At 34.0% G+C, this 20425-nt stretch overlaps 1 protein-coding gene across 1 annotated transcript; it reads right to left on the bottom strand.

The window, feature by feature from the left end:
- Positions 1-3503: 3503 nt before the first annotated feature.
- On the bottom strand, positions 3504-20074 carry LOC140500932 (glyoxylate/hydroxypyruvate reductase B-like). The gene is given in 7 exon segments (XM_072604016.1): positions 3504-4464; positions 6129-6225; positions 8629-8712; positions 8715-8803; positions 9567-9738; positions 10373-10757; positions 19979-20074. Coding segments are annotated over 6 exon segments (981 nt in total). The 5' UTR covers positions 10755-10757; positions 19979-20074; the 3' UTR covers positions 3504-4307.
- Between the last annotated feature and the right edge of the window lie 351 nt (positions 20075-20425).

Raw genomic sequence — 20425 nt, forward strand, 5'->3', positions numbered from 1 at the left:
ATACCTCCATCCTGAGCCTCCAGTTTTCTGATTAGTGACTGACTGGAGTACTATTTCAGCAAAACTTCAGCAAAGCTCTACTCCATTTCCAGCTGGACTCTCTAGGACTTCTTTTTCTCTACTTCACCAGCTGCTCCCTTCTCCCCAATCTTTTGCTTCTAGTTCCCTTTATGTAGTTTTCCCCTGCAGTCTCTTAAGAGTAGAGACTGTCTTATTTGCTTGTATTTTGATCACCAGAATTTAGCACTGGATGTGGCATTTAGTAAGAGCTTAATTTTTCTCTCTGCTGGTTTTAGGGATGAAAATAAGGGACAATTACAACCTATAGGATACATGCCAAGTGACATATGAATAAATCTTCCCAAGGAATTATGTTTCTTAAACTATCTGGCCCAATGGCAAAAGAAAGATCTTAGATTATTCTCTCGAGGGGAGAATCAATGGGCTGATGCTTTCTTTTTGAGATTTTATGTTGACAAATACTAACTCAGATTCTATAGGCCAGGGGGAATAAACTTCTAAGACACAAAGAGCCTATCAGGGAACTAAAGATCTTACTTATTAATTCAGCTATATATATGCATATACATATTCTACAGGAAGTAATATTGATTGACTTACATTCCTCAAAGCTAGGATATCCTTGCTCATTAGAAAAAACAAAACAAAAAACCCATCCCTACTATATCCTTGTACACATAAGAAAACATCCTATAGAACATAAGAAGGACACAATGAAATGAATCATTATTGTCTGGATATAATAGACATATATGACCAGTCCCTCATCTCTGATGTCAGAGGCAAGGAAAAGTGAGTGATTGCCCAGGAGGATTCTGTCCTATCCAAGAATGGTACAGTCAAGTTACATTAAAAGGACAGTAAAAGGAGAAAAGAGGAAGAGGAAACTTATAGCCAATAAAAGTTAGACCCCAAATCCAAACAGGCTACTCAACTATCACAGGCTTTCTTTACAAAATCAAGTTATTTAAGTTTATAATATGTGTGCATGTTTGTACATGTATACGAGAACTGGGGCAGCTATGCGTCACAGTGGATAGAGGTTAGGATCAAAACTCAGGAAGACCTGAGTTGAAATCTGGTCTTAGACATCTACTAGCTGTTTGACTCTGGGTAAATCACTTAACCCTCTTTACTTCAGTGTCCTCATCTGTAAAATGAACTGGAGAAAGAAATGGCAAAACAATCCAGTATCTTTGCCACAAATGGCTTCACAAAGCATTGGATATGACTATAAAAGGACAGAACAACAACAAGGACAGAGCCAGTATGCCAATCCCTGTTTCACCTGTGGCACAATGAATCGCTTAGAGCTTGAGAGTTCAGATAAATGGTCCTTTTTTTAAAAGTACATTTCAATGCTCCCAGATAAATGCTACCTGCAAGGTGGTTCCCTGATTCAGGAGATCCCTGCCAAGTACTAAAAAAAAAAAACCACTTTTATATTCTTCTTACACCAAAGACCCATAGAGTATTCTTAAATCAATTCACCTGGGGGGTAAAGTTAGCATAAATTGCCTCAGGTCTACACACTAGCATACTTGCTCAAAACAGTGTCTGGCTGGTATGGGCTGTAAAAGCAAGTACCCCAACATACACAAGAGAGCCTGCTGTACAGGTTCTTAGATCTGCTTTTCTAAAAGAAAAAGAACTTTTGAGGAGTCAACAATCACTTAGTCAAGCACATATGTCATTCACTTAGTTCAGTGGAAAAAGTCAGCACCCTGAACTTTAGAGAAAATACAGAGAAATAAACATCAGCAGACAGGGCTTCCAACTGTCTGGCACAATAAGCAATACATACATCACAGATCAACAGACAGATCCAACTGTCTTACCATACATACATAGCTATTAGAGAGAAAGGCACCAACATCTGGGTTTTCAAAGCCAGGGGTCTCCCTAGGGGCTTCCCAGAGTCTCATCTGGCACAGAAACCTTCTCCCAAAAACTAAGCCTCAAAGTAATACCTCACCTCAGAGTATTTATACATTTTTCAGAGCTGGAGGGCAGGACCCTCTGACCCAGTGACTCAACAAAAATTAACAAATGGTATTGAGGCCTATTAATGGGTGGGGAAGATCTTTAAGTCTTGCCCCTACCCAGGCATGTGAAAAATCAACACAAACCTTTCCAGTTCCACCAGGATCCTAGCCCACAACTGGCACCATGGCATAGTGGATAGAGAACTAACCTCATAACTAGAAGATCAGATCTCAAGTGCTACCTTTAATACCACAGGTATGCCATTTAATTTCCATTTAACCCTATGTTGGCACCCAAATTGCTCAGCTGCCTGCTAGAGACAGTTTCCACAATAGGAGTTTTACCACCTACAATGTGTCGGGCATTGTGCTAAGCATTAGAGACACAAAAAGATGCAAAATACAGTCTCCAACCTCAAAGAGCTCATGATCATAATTTGATGGAGGAGACAACATGCAAACATAAGTATCAAGCAAGCTCTATACAGGATAAATAGGAAATCATTAAGAAAGGGAAAGCACTGGCATGAAGAGGGATTGGAGAAGACTTCTTGTAGAAGTTAGGGTTTTAATTGGGACTTAATGGAAGCCAGGGAGGTCAGTAGTTGGAGCAGAGGAGGCAGAGTATTGCAGGAGAAAGAAATAACCAGAGATGTTCAGAGTTGGAGTGTCTTGTTCTTGGAACAGTTTGGAGGTCAGCATCACTGGAAAAAAGAGTATGTATCAGGAGTAAGGTTCAAGGAGACTGGGAAGGTAGGGAGGGGTTAGTTTATGAAGGGATTTGAATGGGAAACAGAGCATTTTGTATTTGCTCCTAGAGGCAATAGGAAGCCACAGGTGTTTATTGGGGGGTGAGGGGAGGGAGGAGAGACATGATCAGAGCTGTACTTTAGGAAAATCACTTTAGTGGCTGAATGGAGAATGGATTGGAATAGAAAGAGATTTGAAGCAGGAAAATACACCCATAAGCTCTTGTAGTAGGCTGGGTTGAGAGGTTTGCACTGAGGGGTGGCAATATTACCTGTTGGAGAGATATTGCAAAGGTGAGATTGGCAATAGTTTGAACAAGAAAAATGAAAGATAGTGAGGAGTCAAGGATGATAGCCTGAGAAACTGGGAGGATGGTGCCTGGGCTCTGGCAGGAATGTGGCAGGGAGGAGGGGAGAAGGGTTAGTGGGAAAGATGAGTTCTGTTTTGGACATATTGAGTTTAAGATATATAGTGGACATTCCATTCAAAAGGTCTGAAACCAGCTGGAGATAGAAGATTAGAGGTTACAGAGAAATTGGGTCAGAATAGCTAGAGCTGAGAACTGTTAGCATAGAGATAGTAATTAAATCCATGGGAGCTGATGAGATCACAAAGCAGTATAGAGGGAGGTGTTGGTTGGTTACACTGAAATTCTGATGGCTTTATTACTGAGTTTACCACATAATTTGGTGGTTAGAAAATTAAGCAAGTTGTTGATACTACAAGTTAAAATATTTCCATTAGTGGTTTTTCATATTTGAAGGTTTACATATTGTTTATTAGTTGTTTGGAAACACAAATGTTGTTGATAGTTTGTATGTCACTTTTCATACATACATCTTGTATTCATCTTTTTATTGAAAAACAACCTACAGGACAGAAAAGTATTTCTTATAGCAAAACTACTTATTCAAAACATCTCAGTCACAACATAGGGACTTAAAATGGAGTCAGTTATGCTAAGTTAATACAACTACTCTCATTATACAATTGTGGTGGAGGGTTGCCAGAAAAGCCAAAGGGCAAAATGAGGTCTATGAGCTTCAGGGTGAATAAAAGAGAGGATATAAGGTAGAGATAGAGATGGAAAAATAACATGGTCTACTTTGCAATTTTGTTTAGAGGTTATCCTGAACTAGTCAATGCTTAACAAATGTTTTCGCATTTCCTTCCACTTTTTGGTTCATTGTTCCTTCCCTTATCCAGATCAGTGTATTTCTTTCTTGCCTTATCTACCTTGTTTGCTTTTATATTGTTAATTTTTTTGTTAGGTAAGTTTTGAATACTGTAAACTCCATAGAGAAAGAGAATAGCAGACAAGACCACCAAAGATAACATTACTATATTATATTCAGAGCAGTGTTAAACTCTGAAGGATTCTTGGGAATACATATTCTTTGTAAGTTTTTTAAACATAATAAAATGAAAATTGATGCAATTTTAATTTCATAAAGAGAAGTACTGGCATGTATAAGGTATGCAAAGTGAAAATAAGCTTTTGTCATTCAGTCTGTCAAGTTTTCAACATTATGAACTTTCCACCCAAACAAATTACTTAAGATGTACTTCATTAGGAATATGAAGGCCACTGAGAGCAGCCAGAAGACTTTCAACCATATTTTCCATCATGAGACATCGACTTTGATGAGTTGCACTTCCAATGTGAGGTGTTAAAATAACATTCTTTAACTTTAACAAAGGATGAGATCTGAAATACAAATACATTGAAAAAATTATTTGGGTTTCATTGGTTTTTTAAAAAATTATTATACTGTAGTTTTACTTTCTATATTTGACAGAAGATAAAAATTTATAAGAAATTAAAAAAGAATATGAAAAAATTCCATTTGATTCATGGAAGAATAATGGAATTTTAGAACCAGATAGGACCTTAAAGACTGTCTAGTCCAACAGTCTCATTTTAAAGATGAGGGGAATGGAGGCCCAAACTAAGGACACAAAGTGAATTAATGGGAAAGCCAGGGCTAGAACCCGGGACTCCTGGATCCCAAATCAGGGCTCTGATATTGTCTGTCTTCAAAATTACCTCAAAAAATAGAATGCTAGTGAAAACTAGATATTATTTTGAAGAATTAAATGGAAAGGCTTGTATTTAGGTTCAATAAATCAACTGCAGAAGACTGGACTAAGTACATGTAGCTCGTCAAGGTTCATAAGAAAAAGCCTGAGCTTTCACTTCCAGTTCTGGTTGACCACAAGCTCAATAAACCAACAAAGTGATGTGACTTTTTATAATCTTTTTAAAAGACCAATATAATTATTGGCTGCATTCATAGTGCTAGATACTGGGAAATATAGTCCTGTCATATAGCACATTGGTCACATTTCACATGCTCAATTTTGGCTGCCAAATTTTAAGAGGGACTTCAGCAAAACAAATTGGATGGTGACCAGCATGGCAAAGGCTCTGAAACTTAGCACCTGAGGAAGAATTAAAATTAATGCAGGTAGCCTGTAGCTTGGAGAAGAAAAGATGAAATAGAGACACAGAATCTGACTTCACACATTCAAGGTATTTATAGATGAGACAATACAAGGTGTTTCTTTGCTAATGATGGCAAAGCTAGGAATAATAAGTGAAAGTGACAAGCCTATTAAATGTTAATCACAGATATAGAGTTTGAAGAGTTGTGCAACAAACATGAGGTGTTAGCATAATTTTGTTACTTTTAACCAAGGATGAGATCTAAAATACCCTGCACTGAATAAAGCTGTTCCAGTTTTAATGGTTCTTTTAGAATTGTTATAAAACTGCAATTACATGTTTAATACTAATACAAAGATAAAAATGAATTCAAGAAAATTTCATGTGATTCATGGAAGAATCATCCAATCTTAGAACCAGAGAGGACTTAAAAGATTTTCCTAACCAGCAAGAAAACCTGCTGGGGGTTTTTGAGACCTGTTTGAGGGATCGATAAGGTCACAAGTATTCAAGTATTAAGATGTTATTTGCCTGTTAATATACTCCTCTATTTTCCAACTCTGTATCTGTGAGAAGAAACCAAAACAAAATATTGAATAGAGAAAAAGACATAAAAATCTAGCTTTCCTCTATTAAGTCAGACATTGAAGAGATTTGCAAAAACATGTGAAACAATGCCTCTCTTCCCACTAAATTTTTTGTTTTGGAAGATTTAATTATTTTTCATAAGAGTATGTTATTCATATTAACATGTTATGGGTTTATTATTATTTTTAAATGAATTAATAAATATTTTAAAATTTTATCAAATTTGTCAAATATAGTAAAATATCTTTATCTATAACCATCTATTTATCTTTATATAAAACCCTCAATAATTTTATGCATGTAATAGGTTTTTGTTTTTTGTTTCTTGTTTTTTTTACCTGGGCAGGGGTTCAGGATAAGTCACATCCAGTGCTGCAGATTTAATAATCCCAGTCTGAAGAGCTTCAACAAGGGCATCTTGATCAACCAATTGACCTGAATTAATGGAATAACATCTTTGTTATTATCATAATGAATCTCTATCAGTATCATAATTAGACTATATATAGTACATATATAGGAACTATGTATTAGGTGTGCATGTAATAGAGAAGTGATATCCACATCTCACCTTCTTTCAAGAACCTTCAAACCACATAGTTACTCCTGTTCTAACTAATCAAATGACAGGAACACATGAATATCTAATTGGATAAAATCAAATGATTGTGATGCAAAAATAAAAATGGCACTGAGGAAACATAACTTTTTTCTTTCAGTGTGAAAGAACTTTTTTTTAACAACTTTTTTAGAACTCAAGAGCAACTTAAGATTTAAAGCTTAATTGAGATGAAAAATGTTCTTGTGGAAGGTCAGCCTTGCTGTTGTTCAGTGATTTTTCAGTCGTGTCTGACTTTTCAGACTCATTTTGGGGCTTTCTTGCCAAAGATACTGGACTGATTTGCCATCCTTCTCCACCTTATTTTACAAATGAGGAAACGGAGACAAAAGCATTAAGTGACTTCCTCCAGGTAACATAGCTAGTAAGTTTCTGAGGCCAGATTTGGAACTCAGGAAGAGGAGACAACTTGACTCTAGGCCTAGCACTCTATTCCCTGTGCCCCCTAGCTACTCCAAAATAAGACATGGATTTGAATTTGGTTTCTCACACTTGCTAGTCAGGTATCTGTGGGCAAATCACTGGGCCTTTGTTTTTCTCATCTACAAAATCAAGTTAATAACCCATATGCCCACTTTACAGGGTTGTTGAGAGCATGAAATGAGATAATGTACAGAAGTCAATCCACAAAACTTAAAGTGCTATGAAAATGTAAGCTACTATTTATGACAACTCAATATAGATTATAGATTTAAAACTAGATTATAGATTTAAAACTAGAAAGGGTGGATCTCAATGGTCATATAGTCTAACCACTTCATTTTACAGATATGGAAACTGATGGTCAAAGAGACTGAGTGACTTGCCCAGGGCTATATAACCAGGAAGTGTCTGAGCCAGTATTTAAACCCAGGCCTTGCTGACTCCAAGTCTACTAGGTCATGATGTCTCTTATTCATTTCAGATTCAAAATGACATGTTCATGTTCCATCAAGTAGATTTTAGGAGAGAAAGAAACTCTTCTCATTTAAACTTCAAGTCTTCACACACTTGCAAAAAGATTTATGATGTTCTTTTTGAATGTCAATCAGTATTCTGTAAATGCCTAACTCTAAAGTTTAGTGAGATGCTTTGAGAAGGATACTTTATTTTTGAAGACAGTTCTTTAAAATCTTTTTCTTTTGTTTGTTGCAATATTAGTTTCTAGAATTGAGATTTACGTGTTCATTGTTTAGTGTTAAGGCTACAGAAGTACTAACTTTATCCTTTAATACATCTTCCCTGGGGAGTAGGTTTTTGCTTGCCTAACATGGTCACCAAGGCACCAGGTAAAAATACTGATATTATTTAGAATGACTGTGCTATATATTTTATATAAAATGTGTATATTATGAAATATATATTTTTTGTATATTGGTATATTATCTAGATAATATTTAATTGTATAGATTATAAATTCATATATTCCCATATCCTTTATTTATATATTGATGAGATATTTATATATTCTGACTTTTCCTAAGCACTTTTACATCTATTACTTAAGCTCTGTGAGTTATAAATTCCAGATATTATCTTTAAGATACATACATAAAGTAATTAAGACACGAAGATTAATCAAGGCCATGGTTAATAACAAAGCTACTCCTAGAATTCTTGTATCCAAACTCCACTGCTTTCTGATCATCAGTAAACTAGGGCTGACTCATACAATCACCACCGATTTCAGTCATATCATTTCAATGTCAACAAAACTTTACTTCTCTATACTAAACTCTGTTATGGTTATCAGTTTCATAAGTTCTATTCAACTCATGACTTAATTTTGAGTGAACATAAGAAGAATTATTATGTGTAGATATTTAAATAAGGCATAAAATGGCAAGGAAGAAAGAGATTTTTTGCTGAGAAAAAAAGAATTTTGCTGAGAATGATAATAATGACTAAACACTGAGAAGGATACAAGTAAAATTAAAAGATATTCAGTATGATACTGTTTTTCCTCACAAAAGGTATAAAAAAATCTGAATTTGAAAAAAAAACCTTTTGTTTGACTTTTTCATAACTTGGTTTCAAAATATATTCACAAATACTCAAGAATTATTACAAGTAGAAGGTTAATTTCAACTGTCTTGTTTACCAATCTGGATTAATCTTTGAATCAAGAGATCTACAAAAGAAGGAACTGACAGAAAATGCCAAATATTTGAGATTTAGTGCTATATCATTTCAGAGAAGGAGAAAAAATTCATTTTGCCAGGCCTATCTTCTACTGTTACCTCTGCCAATGTTTATAAGAGAAGCTGTGGGTTTCATTAGTCCTAGCTCTCTCTTTCCAATCATCTTATGAGTCTGGGGTGTCTGACAACCAGCATTACAAAGTCTGATTGCTGCAGCAGCTCATCCAACTTTGCACAGTAATGAGCACCAACTGCTTGTTCCTCTTCCACCTTCCTGCCAGAGTAAATCAAGAAAAAAAGTGAGTTTCCTAATCAGAAACAGCTCAAAGTACCCAAAGAAATTTCAAGAGACCAAGAACAAAATCCAGGAAAAAGTCACTGAAAAGGAAGCTAAAACAAGATAAAATGATTCAGTCATATGGCTTAGGCTAAGGAGTGACAATTAAGTTCAATTGGATAAAAGAGCATTGAGGCAATGTGGTATAGTGGGAAAAGTAATAGATTTAGAGTAACAAAAATTGTGTTCAGATCTTAGTTCCAATTATTGTCTTGTAAATCAAGTGGACTTTAAAATAAAAAGGATGGGAGAAGGAAAAAACAGCCTATGTATATTCACCAAAATATGTATCATAGAGTAGCATTTCTTAAAGTGCAGTCTGTAGAAACTGTGGGATCCCCAAAACCCTTTCAGGGGTAAGGGTGGTTCAGGAAATCAAAATTACTTTTATAAGACTTTGCTTTTAAAATATTCCTTCTTTTTACAATCATATATTTGGGAGGAACAGAATAGATAAAGAGGGATGGAAGTAATGCTGTATCTTAAGAAGATATATTTTTGAGGGAAAATCCAGGAACTGGAATGGGGAAGGAAAGAAGAGAAGAATGATAGAGAACATCTGACTGAAAACTCTCTGGGAGGGAGTAATAGGAGGAATTTTATCACTATACTGTAATGTGTCAGTTAATGGAATCATGGATTTCATTTAGAGAGGCAAAAATACACTTAAATTTGGAAATTTATTCTTTGGAAGTTTTACCTGCGATTCCTATTGTGATACAGAATCTTCATTTCAAATCCTTTGGCTCGCTGAGCAACCTTATAGCCAATGTTGCCCATACCTATGATTCCCAAAGTGGATCCAGTCACTTCTTCTCCCATCCAGTTCATAGAAAAATGCTTAGTGTCTGGTGAAGTAGCTACCTCATTCCCTAAAAATCCAAGATGCAAAATTGAGCCATGGAACTGTCTCCACAAACAATTCTAGTATGCTCTTAAAACAAAGAAATGAAGGGAACAAATTGTGATTTGCATCTTGCTGCACAATCTCTGATAAAATGAGTTGTTCTGAGAACTCATGCTCTGGAAGACACAACTCATCCATTTCTACATGAAGCAAAACAAAAATTTCAGCAAAAAATAACCCATAAAATAATGGGAACAGGTAGCAGTTTTCTTCATAGTATAAACCAGAATATCCTGGCAAAAAAGTTACATTTAACATTTATTCTAAACTAGCAATTTTCTGTCACAATAAGGTTGGGGCTGTTAACCTTGTGTCTAGGAACTTGTTTTATAAATTTTTTGATAATGATATTTAATTAGAATTGGTTTCCTTTGTAATCCTATGAATTTTAATTTAAAAAATTAAAATGTTCATTTAAAAACATTATTCTGAGAAGGATTACATAAGTTTCATAAGACATTATCTAGGAATCAGGACAATATTAAAAAGGATTTATATTTTTAAAATATCAGTTTGAATACTTTTTCATTATTTTTACAAATAAAGTATCTCTAGTTATCAATCACCATGAAATTAAATGACTGAAAAGGTCATTTTACCTTCTAATAACCTCCGGGCTGATGCCAGAAGTAAGGCCATTCCCATATCTGCAGTACTGTTAGCAACAGCATGTGGAGTGTTGGCCACTTTCACCCCAAAGCTGGCAATCATGTCCAAGTCCAGATGATCCAGGCCTGCTCCTGGGCTTACAATAATCTTCAATGTAGGTAAGCTTTGTAGGAGCTCCTGGTCAATATGTGGTTTCCCTCCCCATATATATATTGCTTGTATCTTATGACTGAAATGTGTTTTGTTTCCAAGAAATTCTTGCATGGTTATAAGATTAAAATGTTTCTTAAGATCTCCTACATGATCTTCATTCACACCGTATGGTCCTTCAAAAGCATTTATCAAAATGCAAGGTAGTTTTTGATCTTGCATGATCTGTGGAGAAAAATAAAGGGTTTGTGTAGTAAAGGAAAAAAATCTTCAGAAATATGAAGTGTATTCTTTAATCATTGACTTCCTGAATTATAACAAGAATAGAATTGGACTGTTTGGAGGTTTTAGCCATATTTCTAGAATAGGTCACAGATTCTAGGAACTCATACTACCCTAAATGTCCATGTCTCCTATGCTTTCTTCAAGTTGCTCTTTCTCTGTTCTAAAATTAGCCTTACCATTAAAATGAAGAAAAATTTCATTATCTTGTTAAATTTACTAAGTAAAATTCCGTGTTCCTGCTGCTTAAAGGTCAACAAATAGAACATTTTATATCTTAAATAGCAAATTCTTTTATAAGTGTAGTGAATGAATAATTTTTGCCTTTGTCTCACTGGTTCTTGATGGAAAACAATTTTTCCTATGGAATTTTTATAAGATTCAGTTGAGGAAACAAAGCATAACATAATTATTGAGTGGAAAATCTCTTCAGGTGATAATAAGCAGGGTATACAACAATATATATATAAAATCAACTTATATAACAGAAACAAATGTTTACTTCTGAATCCTTAATGAAAAGCTCACCTTTATTTTTTTTCTTTGACTTTAGAGTTAGTATCCTACATTGCTGTCATGGTACTAACACAGAAAACTGTGGATGTCAGTGTAGACAACATAAATTATGGAATGAGCATTAGATTTTTGAAACTGAAGTTTGAAAGCCAAAGTTGTGAATTTTGAATGTCAAGCTGACTCTCAATTCTTTTTTGAGACAGTGCTGCCATAAAACACCACGAAATCACAACAAAGCAAGAGATTAACAAAATTGAAAGCAAGAAAAGCTCCAAACATATTGATAAATAAAATGAAGAACTGCTTAAAATGTTAAAAAAAACCCATAAAATAAATACTAGTGTGATTTTTTTTTTAAAAAAAGAAAATCAAATTTTTCAAATCAAAGATGAGTAAAGAAGAAACAAACTATCAAAAACTATTTTGTTCAATTCTATGGCAAAAAAAAAATTACAGCAAAGAAAATGGAGGAACATAAAAAGAAAATATGCACATTAGTAGAACAAGACATAGATTTAGATTCTTTATAAAGCTTAATGTCAGAAACAAATTAAATGTGCCATTAAGTTACAGAGACAAATCTAAAGGCAGAACCAGATGGATTTCCAAGTGAATTCTATCAAACATTCAAGGACCAATTATTTCCACTATTACACAAACTATTGACAGAAATAGGGACCCAGGGAAAGGATCCCTTTTAGACTCTATAATACAAATATGATATTGTCAACTAAACTAGGTGAAGACAAAACAGACAAAACTATAGACTAATAAACCTAATGAACATCAGGATAAAATGTTAAATGAAACATTGGCAAGGAGACTACAGTTATTTACCAAAATGTTAGTCATTAATGGTTATGAAATAGAGTTTTCAAAGGATGAATTCCAAAGTATTCACAACCATAAGAAAGAATTCTCCAGATCACTAGTAATAAGAAAAATACAAACCAAACAACCACAAGGAAGTCATTAATAAGAAGTAAGTCCCCATATATATCAAAATATTTGTAGCAACACTTTCTGTGATAGACAAGAAATAGAAGAGAAAAAGATGGCTATTGATTAAGGAATGGCCAAACAAATTGTGGTACATGAATATAATGGAATATTACTGTGCTGTAAGAAAGAATGTATGTGATGAATACAGAGAAATATGGAAAGATCTACCTGAACTGATGCAGAATAATATAAGCTGAACCAAGAAAATGACATACACAAACATGTCTTAGTTGAAGTAGAAGGTTCATAGGTGTTACACTTTACATGTCTTCAGATTTTTTTCAGTGTATCAGTTGTGTTGATTTTTTTTTTTACTCTTTAAAGATATATTATTTCTTATATATGATGACTTTTTGGGAGGATAAAAGTAAGGATACTGGGGATAACTATGATGATGTAAAAAAAACATAAGACAATAAAAACTTTTTTAAAAAAAAAGACTAAATTAACATGTTAAAATGTCTCTAAACTATGATGTAGTTTGGATTTATGCCAAGAATGCAGGGTTGGTTCACCATAATAAAACTATAAGCATAACAGATACTAACAAAGCACATTATTATACCAATAGATATGTAATACATACCATTATATGTAATGGAGAAAGGTAGAAGTCTTTCCAATAAAATCAGGTATAATGCAAAGACATCCATTATCATCATTATTACTTAACATAAAGCTAGAAATCCTAGCTACTAAAATGACAAGAAAAAAGAATCAAGGAAATACACACAAATAAAGAGGAAAAAACTATCATGTTTTGCAGATGATATTATGAAACCTCAAAGAGCTAATTAAAAATGAATTGAAACAATGATTTCAGCAAAGTTGCAGAATATAAAATAAATGATGATAATAATTGTACCTGACATGTATATAGGACTTACTATGTGCCAGGAACTGTGCTAAGTGTATTGCAATGATCTCATCTGGTGCCTACAACAATCCTGGGAGGTAGACACTATTGTTATCCTTATTTTGCAAATGAGGAAACTGAGGTAAACAAAAATCAACTGACTTGCCCAAGGTCTCATAGTTAGTAAATGTCTAAGATCAGAAATGGAACTCCTGGCCCAGTAGTCTATCCCCTGTACCATTGAGTTGCCATAGAAATCAGCATCTTACTCTATGTTACATATAAATCTTAATATGAGAACTTTCATGTAAAAGAATTATATGTCACATAAAATATTTATGACTCTAGCTACCAAAATATACATAAAAGCTGTATGAATACAACTATAAATATTTCAAAAATAACTAACAGCTCATGAATAGGGAGAGTCAATATAATAAAAATATTATCTAAATCAACTTCTTTATTCTAAGCCATACCAATCAAATTTTTAAAAGATTATAGAGCTAGAAAAATGATGAAGGTCATCTAGAACAAATATCAGCAGAGTACTTGCCACATAGATTTGTCCTACTGCATATTTTTGTATTGCAAGTCAGAGAAGGATTTTTTAAAAAATTTTTAACTATAGTTTTATTGTATTTTTAAAATGTAAAAATCATTCTTAGCTGTACAAAAAGAGGTAAAGTGGATTTTGACCTTGGGATATTGCTTGCTGGCCACCTGATCTAAAGGAGCAAAAGGTTAAAAATCTTAAGAGAAATTAAGAAAAGAATTGGAAGTAATAGAGCCTCGCAGTACCCATTTCAAACCATACTAAAGAACATTAATTAGTAAAAGGTTTTGATAGTGGTTAGAAAATAAAGAGCTTGAATATAAACTATAATACAAAATATATATAAAGAGGTTGAAAATAAAAAATAGAATAGATGAGGTATACAACTTACTGAGGCAAAGCAACACAATGGAATAATATTCTATAAAGTCAAATTACTTGCTAAGTACTTAATTAACAGCAACTTCTAGGATTAATGGAAAGCAGTCTGGCAGTTGTTGAGTATAACCCGTCAGCAGATCTCATTTCCAAGATAAATAAGGAGCTGATTCAGATTTATAAGAATAAAAGCCATTCACCAATTGATGAATGGTTAAAAATATGAATAGGCAGTTCTCAAGAGAATAAATCCAATCAATAGCTTTAAAAAAAATTCTCCGAATCATTACAGATTAGATATACAAATAAAAGAAACTTCAGGGTTCAGCCTCACACCAATCAGATTGACAATGATGACAAAAAATGAGAATGATGATTGTTAGAAGGACTTCAGGCAAACAGGTATATTCATTCACTCTTGATAGCACTGTGAATTAATTGGTCCAGTAATATTAGAAACAATTTGTAACTATGCTCAAAAAGTTATTAAACTGCAACCTTTTTACCCTAGCAAAAGCACAAATAGACCTATACTCCAAAGCAATCAGAGAAAGATGAAAAGGACCCGTATATACAAAGATGTCTATAGCAACTCTTTTTGTCCTTGATGAATGAACAGTCAAAAGACAGGAACAGGAACTTATCTAAAGAAGAAAAGTAAGTTATGAAAAAATATATGGAAAAATGCTCTTAATTGCTAACAATAAGGTTAATACACTAGTAAGCTTATATTCAGAGAGATAAAGAGGGAAAGAATATATATATATATATACACATATATATGTATGTATATATATGTATATGTATAAATGTTCATAGCACTAATTTTATTGTAACCAAGAACTGGAAACCAAGAAATGGCCACCAATTGAAGAATACCTTAACAAATTATGGCTTAAGAATTTAATGTAATATTATTGCACCATAAGAAATAATGAAGAGGATGGTTTTAAAATAACCTGAAAAGACTTCCATGAACTGATTTAGAGTGAAGCAAATGGAACAATGAGAACAATTTATACAATAACAACAATATTACAAAGAAAAACAACTTCAAAAGACTTAAGAATTCTGACCAATCAAACAATTAACAATAAATAAATTGAAAGGACTGCTAATGAAACATGTTACCCTCCTCCTGAAAAATAAGTGACAGCCTGTAGATATCAAATAAGGTATAACTAAAGACATTTTTAGCAAAAGTAAATGATGATTTGTTTCGCTTCACTATACATATTAGTTACAAGAGTTGTTGAATTCTTTTTCAGTTGAGGAAAAGATTGAAGAGGGAAAATTCAAAATTCAAAAAGAATTAAAGCAGGTCATTGAAGTATTTTTTTAAGACACAAAAGACAACAGAAATAAAGGAAAGGCAGTGGATCAGAGGCAATCAGAATATTTGAAAATATGACATGAGCATGTTTAAAAAGAAAAGGAATCAAAACGGAATATCAATTCACAGTTCCATGTATAACCATCTCTTTCTGTTTTACTATATATATGGAAATCCCAAATTATTTGGTATCTGTAAAGTTCACAGAAAAACAATCTTTTAAAAAATGTTAAGCATCATTAAATAAAAAACCAATGAACAATTGTCAGTTTCCATTTCAAAGTTTTTTCTTATTGTTAATACTTTTTGGTCAATTATTTGTTGAAAAATAACTCTTGGTCTTAGAGGTATTGGATATTTAGACTTTACCAATGATATTTGATACAAAGATTCCTTTTTTGAGGTATTTTTTTGTATTTATTTTTAAATTTTTATTTATTTATTTTTAGTTTTCACCATTTCCACAATATTCTGAGTTCCAAGTTATCTCCCCATCTTTCCCTCCCACCCACCCCAAGACAGCATGCATTCTGATTACCTCTTCCCCCAACCTGCCCTCCCTTCTATCACACCCCTCCCCTCCTTTATCCCCATCTCCTCTATTTTCTTGTAGGGAAAGATAGATTTCTGTACTCCAAAACCTGTGAATCTTATTTTTGCATGCAAAAACAATTTTTAACATTTGCTTTTAAAACTTTGAGTTCCAACATCTCTCCCTTCTTCCCTCCCCACCCATACCCACTGAAAAGGCAAGCAATTCAATAGAGGTTATACATGTGCAGTTATGCAAACCACTCCTATAAAAGTCATGTTGTGAAAGACTAACTATATTTCTCTTCATCCTATCCTGCCCCCCATTTATTCTATTCTCTCCTTTGACTCCATCCCTCCTCAAAAGTGTTTACTTCTAATTACCCCCTCCTCTCATTTGCCCTCCCTTCTATTATTCCCCCACACCCCGCTTATCCCCCTTTCCTCTACTTTCTTGTAGTGTAAGATAGATTTTCATACCAAATTGAATGTGCATGTTATTACCTTCTTAAGACAAATCCAATGAGAATAAGGTTCATTTTTTCCTCTCACCTACCCCTTCTTCCCCTCCACTGAAAAAAGCTTTTTCTTGTCTCTTTAATTTGAGAGATAATTTGCCTAATTCTATTTCTTCCTCTCTCCTCCCAATATATTCCTCTCTCACTCTTTAATTTTATTTTTTGATGTATCATCCCTTCCTATTCAATTCATCCTGTGCCCTCTGTCTAAATGTATGTAATCCTCTCAACTACCTTAAAACTGAGAAAAATCTCAAGAGTTACAAATATGATCTTTCCATATAGGAATGTAAATAGTTCAACTTTAGTTAAGTCCCTTATGATTTCTCTTTTCTGTTTACCTTTTCATGCTTCTCTTGATTCCTGTGTTTGAAAATCAAATTTTCTATTTAGCTCTGGTCATTTCATCAAGAATGCTTGAAACTCCTCTATTTCATTGAAATTCTATTTGCCCTTGAAGTATTATATTCAGTTTTGTTGGGTAGGTGATTCTTGGTTTTAATCCTTGCTCCTTTGACCTCTGAAATATCATATTCCAAGCCCTTCATTCCCATAATGTAGAAGCTGCTAGATCTTGTGTTATCCTGATTGTATTTCCACAATACTCAAATTATTTCTTTCTGTCTGCTTGCAATATTTTCTCCTTGATGTGGGAGCTCTGGAATTTGGCTACAATATTCCTAGGAGTTTTCCTTTTGAGATCTCTTTCAGGAGGCAATTGGTGGATTCTTTCAATATCTATTTTACTCTCTGGTTCTAAAATGTCAGGGCAATTTTTCTTGATAATTTCTTGAAAGATGATGGCTAGGCTCTTTCCTTTTTTCTTTTTTTAAAATGTATTTATTTAAGTTTTCAACATTCATTTCCACAAAATTTTGGGTTCCAAATTTTCTCCCCATTTCTCCCCTTCCCCCACGCCAAAATGCTGAGCATTCTAATTACCTCTATCACCGATATGCCCTCCCTTCTAACATCCCTCCCTTCCCTTATCCCCATCTTCTCTTTTGTCCTGTATGGCAAGATAACTTTCTATACCCCATTACCTGTATTTCTTATTTCCTAGTTGTATGCTAGAACAATACTCAACAGCTGTTCCTAAAACTTTGAGTTTTAACTTCTCTTCATCCCTCCCTCCCCACCTATTCCCTTTGGGAAGACAAGCAATTCAATATAGGCCATATCTGTGAAGTTTTGCAAATGACTTCCATAATAGTCATGTGCTAGGCTCTTTTTCTAATCATGGCTTTCAGGTAGTCCCATAATTTTTAAATTCTCTCTCCTGGATCTATTTTCCAGTTCAGTTGCTTTTCCAATAACATATTTTACATTGTGTGCTATTTTTTCATTCCTTTATTCATTATTTTATAATTTTTTGATTTTTCATAAAGTCATTAGCTTCCATCTGCTCCATTTTAATCTTTAAGAAATTATTTTATTCAATGAGTTTTTGGACCTGTTTTTCTATCTGGCCAATTCTGCTTTTTAGGACATTCTTCTCCTCATAGGCTTTTTGAATCTCTTTTGTCATTTGGGTTAGTCTATTTTTTAAAATGTTATTTTCTTTAGCATTTTATGGATCTCCTCTAGCAAGCAGTTGACTTGTTTTTCATGATTTTCTCACATCACTCTCATTTCTCTTCCCAATTTTTGCTCTACTCGTCTTACTTTATTTTCAAAATCCTTTCTGAGCTCTTCCATAGCCTGACAGCAATTCATATTTTTCCTGGAGGCTTTGGATGTAGGAGCTTTAATTTTGTTGTTTTTGGTTTGCATGTTTGGTCTTCCTTGTCACCAAAGTAAAATTCTATAGTCTGATGCTTTTTTTGATTTTTGCTCATTTCCCCAGTCTTTTACTTGACTTTTGAGCTCTTTGGCAAGGTAGGTCTATGCTTCCAGTGGGGATTGGGGGGTGTACTGTCAGCAGCTAGCTCCCTCCACAGCCTATGGGCCTAGAGCTCCAGAAACAGTGGCTACAGCTGCCCCTACTGCTACTGTGACTGCTGGTTCCTCTGCCCCCTAAATGCTCTGCCACCTTGGGGCTAGGGCCAGACCACTCTATTTTCTCACAGGTCCTACAGGTTTTTTCCACCGATCTTCTAATTAGTCCTCAGTGTTTTGGACTGGAAGTCTGGAAACCACCTCTGGTGTGGAAGATTTATTCTCTCAATGCCTGCTCAGGTCTCTTCTGTGCTGGTGTGGCTCATGCTGCAGTAAGGCATAATGGACACTTCCTAGTGACTTTCCAGGCAGTCTTGAGTTAGAGATTTGCTTCACCCCATCATTCTGTGGGTTCTGCAGCTCCAAAATTAGTTTAGAGTCATTTTTTACAGGTATTTGGCTGGACTTGGGAGGAGCACTCTAGAAATTCCTTACTGTTACTGTCATCTTGGCTTCACCCCTTATCCAAAGATTTAATTTAACAAATAACATTGTCTCCCTTATTCTAGCTGCACAGGTTTGATTCATGTAAAAACTTTTTCATTTTAATGTAAGAAAAATTTCTTCATCTTGTGATGATCAACTGTGAATGACTTAGCTCTTCTCAGCAATACAATGATCTAAGACAATTCCAAAGGACTTATGATGAAAAAAGATATCCACCTCCAGAGAAAGAACTGATGGGGAGTCTGAATGAAGATTGAAGCATATTATTCTTCACTTTCTTTTTTTCTGTTCTTTCTTTTGCCTCTACTTTGTTTCACAACATGACTAATATGGAAATATGTTTTACGTGACTACACATATTTTGCCTGTATCAAATTGTTTACTATCTCAGAGAGGGGAGAGGGAAGGAAGAGAGGGAGAGAACTGAACTCAACATTTTTAAAAATTAATGTCAGAAATTATTTTTAACATGTAAGTGAAAAAAATAAAATATTATTCAAGAAATTGTTTATATTCTCTTTTATGCTTACCTCTGTCCCTGTTTGGTTAAGAAGTTTCTCCCTAACCAAAGATCTAATAAGTACCTTACTCCAAATTCACCTCTAATCCTATAGGCTTTCAGGACTTTTCAGTCTGGCGTCTGTCTCAGGTACAGGACTGAAAGTGTCTCTCTTTGGTAAACAATGTTCTTATTCAGTCTTTTCAGTCATATCTATCTCTTCATGACCCCATTTGGGGGTTTTATGGCAAAGATACTAGAGTGCTTTGCCATTTACTTCTACAAAACAATGCTTTCTTAACCATTAAATAATACGCTTTAGATAAATAATATGCAAAAATAAATACTTTCGCTTTTTAAAGGCAAAAGATAAGGACATGAGTGACATAGTATATCACACTCTTAATATCTACCCTTCAAAATCAGAAGAAAAAAATTTATACTTATTCTTTTGGCTTAACCAAATGATAATTTAGATATTTACAAAATGTGATACCAATGATTGTAACTTACACTTTGGACTGCTTAGAGATTAACCTTTTTTTCCTTATTTGTAAAACAATTTAAGAATTAAAAAAAAAGAAAATTACCGTTTGTTGAAATTGTCTTCAAGAGCCTCAGAATTCTAACAAATGTTATTTACTTGATGAGTCTGCAAAATTCCTGTCCAAAGTCAAAAATAAACTGTGGGAAAAAACACAGGGAAGAAGTGTTTTATATTCAAGGAGGAGTTTTCTAGTAATAACTGTGAGGGGGAGGGGTTGAAACTACAACCTATCTTGTGGTAAAAAGGTCATTATCAAATACTACTACTACTTTTTTAAGTGAATGAAACAAACATTTTTAAAATGACTAACTGCTAAGCCAGAGAAACAAATCAGCCTTGAACCATGTGCTTAAAAAAGAAACAAACCCTCAATCTTTATTTACTTGCTTTTTATTTTTTAAGTTAATTTGTTTGTTTTCAGTTTTCAACATTAACTTCCATAAGTTTTAAATTTTCTTCCCTTTCCTCCTCTGCCTCCTTGCAAGCCACC

Source organism: Notamacropus eugenii, chromosome 4 (genome assembly GCF_028372415.1).
Source record: "Notamacropus eugenii isolate mMacEug1 chromosome 4, mMacEug1.pri_v2, whole genome shotgun sequence".
Taxonomy (NCBI): Eukaryota; Metazoa; Chordata; class Mammalia; order Diprotodontia; family Macropodidae; genus Notamacropus; species Notamacropus eugenii.